Consider the following 10092-nt stretch of genomic DNA (forward strand, 5'->3'; position numbering starts at 1 on the left):
CATTTTTAACAAAAGGATAAAAATTTCACAGATCCGCAATGTTTTTCATTTGCTTTTACCGACCCGTGGGTCAAAAGAGGTTGAGAAACACCGAGTTAGAGCACGATCAGATGAATTAAAGCAATGAGCACTTCTTAACTATGTTGAAAACTCTGAAAGATGATTAAAGGCTGTAATTACAAGTTTTAATCATTTCCAGTACTGAATTCATGCAATGTGAAAAGTGTCCAAAACGTAGACTATCATGAGTCAAAACACATTAAAAAAAAAAAAAAAAAAAAAAAATACACAACTGTATTCAAAAACGCACACAATACGGGGGAGGGAGGGTGGAAGAGGATCTACAGAGGGTACCATTTCTCTCTCCGAAGGTTCATTCTTTTCACTCCGGCTGTCTATTTTTTAAAAGGTGCCTGTTTTTCACCCTAGTTAGTGGTGCCATTTCGGATCCGTGTTGGGTGCCGCTGGTGAACAAGCGTTTCACCCCCGAAAGGTGCCGAATGCAACCTGTAGTTTTAACAGTGTAGTTGCTTGGATGATCTGTAGGGGATCAGCAATGAAGTCGTTTTTTTGTGCACAAAAATGCACATGATAAATGTTTTACAAGCCTGCACTTAGCATTCGCCATCATGCCAAATGCAACAAAATCGTAAATTCGGCGAAACAAACTCTGCTTTGGCGAAAAGGAAATTCTCTAAAATTTCCATAGAAGAAGAATAATAAGCCTCGATCCTGAAAATGATGTCAGAAGATTGTTAACAATTCCACAACAAAAAATAAACCCCACCAAACAAGTGTATTATTTATCTTAAGTGCATGCTGCATTTTTTGAACACAAGTACAAGCAGGTCTTGCTTAAGGCACAGTCCTGTGGGTTCGTGTAGCTGAGCATCATAATTTTAGGGTCATCAAAATATAAATTTCAATCTTTCTTTCCCTTTTCAAGACTACTAAGTTGAAAATGAGTGACTTTTCTTGTGAGAGGGGCACCATATTTTACCAGGATATGGGCGCATCACTTTGGCTTGATCGGGCCTTGGGTACAATTGTGTATAGTTTCTAAAATTTAACTTTGTTCTCTGTTTTGTTGAAATTTGTCTTTGGCGAAGGCATTTAAAATTTGGCTAACATTGGTTGAATTTGACTAATTTATCGGGTGACAATTTGAAGTCCCGAGCACAGGCCCAATTTTATAAAGTGGTGTGACCAGCAGCGGACCCTAAAATGCATTGCAATAGGCCCCAAAATCTGTAAATCCGCCTCTGTATGTAAGCCTGTAAAAGGAAATCGCATGATTTGTGAAAGGAGCTGAATTGTAGTTGTCGCATTACAAGAGGTTCACTCATCGAATATTTGTAACTGAGAAAAAAAAAAACTTGGGTATAATTTCTCTTTGCATTCATAGAATCACTTATGTTAATATGTGTAAGTTGTTTCGAAAATATCATTTTTTCGATTCTGGTCCATCATTTGTTCTCATCCTGTATATCATACTTGCGAGTTTTATTTTGATGTAGGCATTTTGATATTAAATATTTTCTTAAATAACAGTGACAGTATTTATTGCATATATTGCAAATTTTCTTGCGCTTACGCAACAAATCGTATGAATCTTATAAATAGCATTATAGACTTTTTCGTGCATGTTTGTGCAATTCTTCGCAAATAGTAATACTAACATTACCCTTGTATTGTTTAGATGCTGAAAATTCTCCTAGTCATCAAAGCAGTTCTGATCTTCCATTGTATGATCCTCCGCCATCTTACGAAGACGTGATCAAGCTGTACTTACACCCCCACCTCCACCATACAGCAAGCATCAATCGCAATCGACCCAGAATGCACAGAAACCGTGCCACTGGAGTTGAAAACCGCGGGGTTACCGAAATGATAGCCCTAATGCTGTCCGTGGTCAGCAACGAAGATGCAGAACTTCACATTCTTCCAGAATTGTTCCACAGGATGCAAACCGTCCTCTGATTCTCAAAGTCTCTTTGCCAGAAGAGCAAACTACCTCCTCTTCTAGAAATGTCTGTGATACTGCAGGAAGGATTACTTTCTTGGATCAACAGGAAACCCACCCCACCGTACAAGTAGGTGAGGAGCATATCCAAAAGTCTGCCCCTTTTGGTTTGAAAAACGAGATTTCAGACAATAGCGATGAAAAAAGCATAAATGCGTCAGGCAAGGTAAATGAGTCTTCACTTGGTGTGCAGGAAAACTCTGAAAAAGGATTGGACTCTCAGTTTTGTGAATGTCAAGGTGCATGTTCCTGTCAATTAATAAGCAAGATGGAAACCAGTAGATAGGTCAAGCAGTGATAGCAAGGCATTGTCCAGTAGAGAAAGCTCGAACAGTTCGTCTTCAGAAAAAGTGACCAAAAAAGCGTAGTTTTAAGGACATGATCCAAAAAGGGATTAATCAGGCTTCTTCAAGTGCAATAATACCTCATCCAGCTGCTATGACTATAAACGTTCGCCCTCCTAAATCGAAAAAATCCGACACACATTCAGACCCGAAGTCCAAAAGTGCTGGGCCATCTTCTCCAACATCAACTACGCATTCAGAACATGAAATGGGTGTGAAAGAGAATTCCGGCAACGACCGTCCAGAGAGTTTTTATCACAGAAGATCATCATCTGGCCCTTCAGAATTGAATACATGTTTGGAGACGTTTGTTACAAAATCGAATACTAGTGCTGAGTGTACTCAAGATAAAATTGCACCTGAGAATCGGTTGCCGTTTGATGTGCCCCATTCTTTTAAAGTATCACAGATTGCATCTGCACTGCTGGATAGTCTGCATTCAAACACTAGCTGTAAGACTGAAAATGTTTCAACTCCCTTCCCAACCATATCAAAAGAGGAGGAAAAAAACATCTCACCACCAAACTGGACTAACTTATGGCTGCCCTCTAGGAAGCGAACATCAGCAGAGATTGGAGAAGCCTCTCTCTCAAAGGGAGCAGACACGTTGCCTTTACTCTCGAATGGGTCCCAGTCGCCTGTAATAGTCAAATTTGACGACAGGTCTTCACAGGAATCGAAATCATCAGAAGCGAATCAAAAAGCTCAGGAGCCTGATAACACAGTTCTTGCTTAATCTGAAATTTGTTTCCTATAATTATCATGCCTAAATTCATTATGATCTATATCATGCCATCATTGACACATCATTCTTGCAGCTTAAACTTATTATGTAAATAGAAACTATTAAAAATGTTATAAAAATGTGTTTATTTAATATTTTTTTTTTTCGAATTACAAAATGGAAATGTAATGCATACTTGCCAACCTTCGAAGGAAAAAAAACAGGAGATTTTACTAGAGGTATATAGGTGATTCACCATCGACATATCCTTGCTACAGAATTATTAAATTATGCTTCTAAATAACATAAATACTAAATTTAAAGTGAAATGGGTGTTTTTTGCAGATGTAAGCAAATTGGTAGTAGCAAGAAAAATATACTGCTAAGGAAAAACTAAATAATAAGGAGTGAATTTGCTTAAAGTTTTATACATACTTCAGTCTCTACCAGAAAAGTAGCTACAAAAATTTAATTACTAAAATCCGAAAAAAAAAAAGGAAATCAATATATAATGAAAATACAATATAAAATAAGTAGGTATAGGGTAGCACATGTTAAAATAACCTCAAACATTCAAAATAATTGAAATTATTTCAAGATGCAAAAGGATTGAAATCTGCTGCAATTTTCGGCAAAGCACGTGCTTCGTTGAACATGCAATGTGGAAAGCTTCTAAAAAATTAATTTTTACTAAATGAGTTATTAATTGGAAAAATTCTTATTCCCTGACATTGGTAGACTAGAAAAGGCGGGCCATCTATTGAGAAAAAAGTGATACTTTTTGATGATTGACTGAAAAAATTGCAAAATAGGAACAGCGAATAACAGAGCTGGATGCAGATGATTATTCAATGATGAAAAATTAAGCACCTCACAATTTTTGAAGTTGCCTGGGTGATTTTGTAGAGCAAGATATAAAAAGTGTTTTCATACATAACTTTGTTACTTCAATTATTTTTTAACTATTCCAATCAGCTTAGCTAGCAGCAAGGGCGCCCACATGTAAAATTAATAAGGGAGCTCAGATACTTTCCCCATGGTTTAACTGGATATTTTCTGCATGGAGACCGAATTGAAGACAGATTCGAGACATTAAAATTTGAAATTTTTACTAACGTATTCATTAATGACTGGAGAAGAAATGTTGTTACATTTTTAAAATGAAAAAAATACTAAAAGCAAGAAAGTTCTAATTTCTAAGGGGAGAGGGGGGGGGGGCGAATCCCCACTTGCCCCCCCTTTATGAGCGCCCTTGGCTAGTAGAGAAAGATTTTTTTTTGTCTCAGGAGGTTAGAAAATTATTTTCGAAGCACAATGGGCAAAAAAATTCAAATGAAGTCATACATGCTAAAGGGCATGAACATTTTCACCATCTTTTCTATTTAGCTCTACTGGCAAAACAGTACGACACTTGGCACTGATACATTAGTAACACAATTCCCTGCTCTTTTTTTATCGAGATCTTTTGTATGATAACTTATTAGAAAATGAATCAAAATTTTAATTGTTTCTAAACACATTCTAACACAATAAAAGGTTCAATGTGAATAAAACACCAATTTTTATTCATATTAAACCAATTTTATGACCACTTCCCGTCAGCTAATGTGTGTTGGGGACCGCACTGTGGTAATACATATTTAAGAAACTCGACCCCCCCCCCCCACAAATGAAATGCCGCCCCTGTTGTTAGCCATGAATGATTACCAATTTTATCATATTACCTTGTGTGCATCACCAGCGCAGGCAGGATTTTTTTTTTTTGGGTGGGGTGGGGGGTCTGTAACGATCTTAACATTTAGAAAAATTTCCATACAAAGATCAGTATTAAGTGTTAAAACTTTAGGTTTGGGGCGGTTTAGTCTCTTAACATTCTCCCCATGCTACTCCCCTGATGTACATATAAGGTTAGTAACAAATCAACTTTTAGAAAAGATGCAGGCTTACTTTTATTGTGTAGGAATAATTTTTCAGCAATCTTATAGCATCTACTTCTTGATTAGCAATATTTCTTATATGACACCAACGTTAACAGAAACTTACTTTTTTTGTTCGTCTCTATTCATTTCCAAATTTTCTAAGTGGTCTACTTCTTCATCTTCCTCATTGATTAGTCCCTCTAGAGAAATGTTCAATCCAGACTTACAAAAACAATTGGTAATGCATGTTGGTGTATTATCTTCCCATGCATCATTTAATAAACTTAGCGCTTGGAGTATTGATATTAGCAGAGCTGCAAACTGCTAGGAAAAAACTAGTTTCTACGCACTGCAGCTTTGAACTACAACGTTATGAAAACTAGTCCAAAAACTACAATTTTTTTTTGTTACCTTAAAAAAATTCAATCATTACAGATACTTGAAATACACCACCAGCTCAGTCAATCCCAGCAGAGGACTGCAGTTTTCATGCTTATTAGCACTCATCAGCCCGGCATAGGAGTGACTGAGCTGGAGTTGGAAAACCTCTTAAGGAAGCCAAGAGTGCCAAACAAACTGGTAGCTAATGCAGAATTAGCACTAACCAGACGAGTGACCAAAGCAATGGTTTGGTTCAACTTGAATATAGCTGCCTTGCCTGCCTGCAATATTCGAGTTGAACTGAACCATTGCTTCGGTCACTCGTCTGGTCAGTGCTAATTCTACATTAGCTACCAGTTTGTTTGGCACTCTTGGCTTCCTTAAGAGGTTTTCCACCTCCAGCTCAGTCACTCCTATGCCGGGCTGATGAGTGTTAATAAGCACAAAACTGCAGTCCTCGGCTGCAATTGACTGAGCTGGCAATGTATTTCTGCCTTAGCCCTGGCTATAGGGCGGTAACTCACTGAATTACAGATACTGTTCATGTTATTAATACAGACCCCGAAGTGGTTTTTTGGGGGAAAAAAGAGGAAATAAGGAATCAAAAATTGAAAAAGTAGGAAAAGTAGGAAAAAAATCGCTTAAAAAAGTAGGAAAAAATAGGAAGAGATGGGACTACACACACGTCAAAAGGAAACAAATTTAAAGTAAATTCTATTTCTAATGTAAAATAAACTAACAGTATTTTTGATTTAAAAATGTCTTAAAAATAAACTAACAGTACTTTTGAAGTATTAAAAGGCTTTAATGAAAGGCCGAATCGCAAAAACAAAATGAAAGAAACAAGCTGACAATCATCAGTATGGAAAATAAACTGGTAGAAACAAGGATATATGAAAATAAAATCCAAATCAAAGAAACACTTTTCAACAATACAATAATAAAATTAAAAAAAAAACAATAATAATAAAACTCATATTTTGGTGCAATAAAACCATTTTTGTCAAAGATTTGTTTTGTCAAAAACGAAAACATTCCTTCGAGAGCATCCATTTATCATTTGAAAATACAGTGAAACCCGTGTAAGTTGACCACTCGCGGTGCAGTACTTTGGTGGTCAACTTAGACAGGTGGTCAACTTATAAAGGGCGGTAATATTTTTTTTTTGTCATTTCTTGCACCACGTATTCATTTTTTGAGGAATTCACCCTTAAACTTTCTGTTCAACTCACTTTCATTGTTTAAGATTATTGAAAGTGGAACAATAATTAAAAATACTATTCAAATAATTTTGTTAATTTTTCCTTGTTTTTAACTATATTAGACACTTCAGTTTTAGAAATTCCATATATGCCAGCTAATATTCTCTGGCTTTTTCCATTTTCAGTTAATTTTAATATTTCATACTTTTTATTAATCTCAAGTTCAGCTAACTTTCTTTTTGAAGCCTTTTTATGTAAAACTTATAGCACAAATAGCAACAAGCTCGACTCTCCCAGTTTATAAAGGCAAAATCAAAATGTCCTATCTCTTAATCCCTTGCACCAGAAAAATTTAACTTTACTCATTAGCAAGCCCAGATCTGCCACCCGCAGTGCAAGAGGCCCGCGTCCTTAAAGGGGCTAACGGCTCTAGAAATTGAAGAAAAAATAGAAAAAAAAAAAAAAAAAACTAGCACTAAGACTTATTCACTTTACTAAAAGACTTTACTTTACTATCTCAAATAGAACAACAAATGAAAAACAAGTTTGGAGAATAAAGAGCTGCATTAAGCTTTATTCTGCTGGTTTAGTTAGTAAAATGCTGTTCTATCATCAAAGCCTTAACAACATTCTTAGAAAGTTATGAAAATAATAATAATAATAAATAAATAAATAATAAAATAAAATAATTTTCTGAAGAAAGTTAAAAAATAAATAAACCAAGTGGTCAACTTACAAAGGGTTTTTTACAATACTCCAAATCAAATTTGGCGAACATTAGTGGTCAAGATAGACAGGTGGTCAAGATAGAGAGGTGGTCAAGTTACAGAGGTTTTCCTTCATTATATGAGATAGGACTAATTCCGTTCCTGACAAAAACGGTCAACATAGACAGGTGGTCAACTTACAAGGGTGGTCAACTTTACAGGTTTTACTGTACTAACACTTTCAGCTCCTGTTGTCATAAACTGTGATACAAAAAGCAAAGCAAATGTTAAATTAGTTTTAGTTAAAAATAATCAGCAGCTGGCATGCATTCTTGCATAAACAGGGGCAGATGTTTGAATTTGAAGAAAAAGGAAAAATACTGAAAATGCAGAACTAAAATAAATTTGTTCTTAAATATGGGACATAAAATTTATAATAAAATAATTAAGCTAAATAAATAACGAAATAAGTAAACTATAGGGTTTGTATTATGTTGTGTACTTTTAGCATTCAACATAAATTTTTGTTTCAGGCACGTCATTTATGGGGTGTCAGTGGGGTCACTTTCTCCCCTCACTGGCTTTGGCAAATTAATGCTTAACTATACAAGTTTGTGCGGTTTTTGTTGTTTTCAGATAAAATTTGCATTCAGTATACATCCTTTGCTCCTATCCCTATATATTTATCTATTCTCGAAGCATGCATTCATTATCTTCATCTTTGCTAGCCACTCCCGGGGGAAAATCAGAATGGCGGGCCAGTTTTAATTTGAATCAAGCAATGAAAACGAATATTATTTTATTGGTTTGATGATTTTTTACCTCTTTTTTGTTCCAAAATTTGTCACTGGAAAAAAAGGGGGGAAAATACATGCATGGTAAACATAACATTTTTATCAAAGTCAAAAGATCAGTTACTAATGTTTCTCTGTGCATAAAAACGAAGACATGTATTTCGTTCGATCCTCATCATACTACAAAAATATTCATTCGGAAATTATTCACGAAATTGAGAGTGGAGGGGGGGGGGGAGCATTTGGTATCAAAAGCCAGCATATATCTCTTTCACCCCCACCCTTTGATCAGGCGCCCTGAGTACAATAACTTACAGTAGATACGTCGCATCGGTATAATTGCCGCACCCCGAAAAGAGTAAGAGTATAAAAAAATTTTATATGTTCCGAAATGCAGCATTGCCATAAAGGCTGCACATAAAAATTATGAGTAACTCCTCGATATTGATGATATATCAGAGTGGAAAATACCCATTAAAAAGAAAAAAAAAATATAGTACATATTTGCTTGTGGTTCTATCCCCCAACTTTTAAAAATGTAAAGAAATAAAAACTGAATCTCGCATTTAAATTGATTTCCGGTTTTTCTCCAAAAATAAGGAACGTTTTGCCCATCTAGGTTTTGCCGCGTTTTTTTTTTTTTTTCCCTTGCAAATACACTCTTTGCAAGGAAAGAAAATGAAATTTGATAAATTTCATTATCATGTTTACGATTTAGAATGAACAATAATCATATTTATGTATGAAAAAAGTTGGTTTCTGCGATTATTTTTGAAGTGATCCGTTTTTGCGAATTTCTGTTATCTTTGCCTCTTATTTTGTACTAACATCAATAAAATATGTACAGTGTACAGGTTTTTCATTTTTTGCTTCCTTACGTTCCTTTTATGGTTTTTCATTGCCCTTCTGTTTAAATAGAGCTCCATTTCACTTGTAATCAATTACACAAAAAAATGGCAAATAGGAAATCTGGCTTTTCCCGCACTTTTTGGACAGTCGACCCTTTTACTTTAATTAAAGCTTCTAATTTAGGGGTAAATAATATATAATTGCATCAGAATGGGCCAGTATCTGTTTGTTTATTTTTTTTGCTAAAAAGTAGGACTGAAGTCGGGGCGATAAAAAGAAAGGTCGATCATAAACGCCGCAACGGCATAAAAGTCACTTACCAATATTTAACTTTTAAACACCCGGGCGCCGCAGTGTTCCTTACAGAAATTACTGTCGTCAGTGAATTAAAAACTTAGAATTTTCTTGTTTCTTTTGCTTTTTAAAATTGAAACATGCAGAAAAATATCAGCGCGGCATTGTAAAAATAAGAAAAAATGCACAATTAGAAGTGCTATACTAAAGAAAGAAAAAGTAGGAAAAGAAAGGAAAAAGTAGGAAAATAAGGAGAGAGCTCTAAAAAGTAGGAAAAAGTAGGAAAAATAGGAACTCTTCGGGGTCTGTTAATAATTTAGATAATAATGCTTTTGTGCTAACTAATAGTCCAAACTTTTGTTTTAAAATAAACAAAATGAACTCATCATACTACTGTTTCATTTGCCACTCTCTCTCTCTCTCAAAAAAAAAAAAAACACCAAACATTTTTAACTATGCTTGTCAGAACGTTTTTAGATGAACGACAGGACTAAAAACAAAACGTTTTTAGACGAACGACAGGACTAAAAACAAACTGTTCAGAGTTTTAGTCCCTCCCCCCCCGCCCCACCATGTGCAGGTTTCCTTTTCTAAAAAAACAGAAGTAAAACAAACACAGTATCATATATAAAATATTTTTAAAAAATCATGCAAAATAACACTTTGCTAATTTAAGAGATTCATTCCTTCCACCTTGACTAAACACATATTGATGCTAGGTAGCTTTTGCTTTTTGTTCATATGCGTAACGCTTTTAACTTGTGAAAATGAACAATCTTCTACTTGACACTACATGCAAAACACATTGTTTAAAAAAAAATCCCGCGTATACCCCCCCCACCTCGTTAAATATCC

At 35.2% G+C, this 10092-nt stretch overlaps 1 protein-coding gene across 2 annotated transcripts in view; it reads left to right on the forward strand.

Annotated features, from left to right (window-relative positions):
- The window catches only part of LOC129230088 (uncharacterized), a 161731-nt gene extending 158500 nt beyond the window's left edge, over positions 1–3231 (forward strand). The window contains exon 14 of one of the 2 annotated variants that reach the window (XM_054864480.1): positions 1700–3231. In XM_054864480.1, the coding sequence (XP_054720455.1) occupies positions 1700–1980 (281 nt within the window). In that variant the 3' untranslated portion in view covers positions 1981–3231. The remainder of the gene's footprint in view (positions 1–1699) is intronic. The other variant, XM_054864482.1, reaches the window with a different exon arrangement.
- Positions 3232–10092: the final 6861 nt, after the last annotated feature.

The sequence above is a fragment of the Uloborus diversus genome, chromosome 9 (genome assembly GCF_026930045.1).
Source record: "Uloborus diversus isolate 005 chromosome 9, Udiv.v.3.1, whole genome shotgun sequence".
NCBI lineage: Eukaryota > Metazoa > Arthropoda > Arachnida > Araneae > Uloboridae > Uloborus > Uloborus diversus.